Source organism: Perkinsus marinus (assembly GCF_000006405.1).
Source record: "Perkinsus marinus ATCC 50983 genomic scaffold scf_1104296947788, whole genome shotgun sequence".
Taxonomy (NCBI): Eukaryota; Perkinsozoa; order Perkinsida; family Perkinsidae; genus Perkinsus; species Perkinsus marinus.
The window spans coordinates 2,179-3,521 of NW_003210469.1; the positions used below are offsets into that span (position 1 = coordinate 2,179).

At 56.0% G+C, this 1,343-nt stretch overlaps 1 protein-coding gene across 1 annotated transcript in view; it reads right to left on the reverse strand.

Moving 5' to 3' along the window:
- Pmar_PMAR008821 (conserved hypothetical protein) overlaps window positions 1-795 on the reverse strand; it is a gene marked incomplete at both ends in the record, with an annotated part of 939 nt that extends 144 nt beyond the window's left edge. Inside the window, one exon of the mRNA XM_002779124.1 lies at window positions 1-795. Coding sequence (XP_002779170.1) covers window positions 1-795 — 795 coding nt within the window.
- Window positions 796-1,343: the final 548 nt, after the last annotated feature.

Sequence of the window (1,343 nt, forward strand, 5' to 3'; positions counted from 1 at the left end):
CAAATCCCCAAGGTACACCGCGAGGGTTGTGCCTGTCCCTAGGGGCACGGTACCGACAATGACCTCCTCGGTGCATTCAGCTCTCTCGAAGCCAACGACCCTGTTCCCGAGGGGATCAATGATTGCCGAATCCCAGCCGACATCGGCGTTAGCAATGGCCACTCTGTTTTCCACGGCTCGGAAAACGGCGGTGGCGATGTGATCACGTATGGCTGACCAGTCCTGGGAGGGGTTCAGTATAAGAGTAGCGCCTCTAGAGACAAGCTCCCGAGCTGCACTCGGAAAGTCCATATCATAGCAGATCAGCGACCCGAGACGACCATAGCTGTCGGCTGAAAGTGCACTGACATGCTGATCAACCAGCCACGGATTCAACGGCATAGTCGGGTAACCGAACACGAGCTCGCTCCTCTCACCGTTGATACGGACCGGATGCTGCTTTCCATAGACGTTCTCTATCAACCCTGCAGGGCCTATCGTCAAGGCGAGATTACCCCACCCTTCTGTGCTTGCGCCGACGGTCATGGAAATCTGTAGTTGTTTGGCGAACGGGCCAAGCTTTCTCTCAACGAAGTCTGTCGCGGTGCTCATGTTCTTGAAGGGTCCCAGCCAACCTTCGGGCCAGACAACAAGTTGTGCACCGTATTCTTCTACGGCCCTCCGAGTCCTCGCGAGCTGCCCATCAATGCTCGCAGTGCACGGCACTCTTTCACCGTGGTGGAGCATATAACCATCATCACAGAAAGGACTGGGCAAATAACCGCCTGGGGAAACTGCCGCTATAGTGACGGTTGCCTGCCCAGGGATCATAGACGTATAGTAGAGTAGTACACTGACGAGGGCCCACCCCAGAATCCCCAGTTGCCACAGATTCAGCACATGTCGTCGATTGTGAGACGTGAGAGCTTGCGCCAGAGCCGCGTTGCTACACATAATAGCAAACTCCAGACTGTAAAAGCCGAGAAGAGCGATGGGCTGTATCAAGACTGGTGACACGTGAAATGGGGTCGATAGCGATATCATTGTTCCCAAGCAGCGCGCCGTCGCATACAACAGCGAAACCCACATCGCAGCGATCCGGAGGGAGTAGTAACCTGAATCACCCTTGAACGCGAGGTTCTCGAAGAGGCCGGCCAACCACCAGAACATGCCCCAAGCCAGGCCCATGAGCAAGCCAAGGCCAAAATCGAGCGCCATGTTCCAGAATGTGATGCCGAGGGCGAGAGACAAGGTCACAACTGGCGGCCATATCGAGTTGCTCAGCCTCTGGGCTGCCAACAACGGTGAGAGGCAGAACAGAGAGACCGGCCAGAGCTCCAGGAGATACGACAGGCCTATGTGCA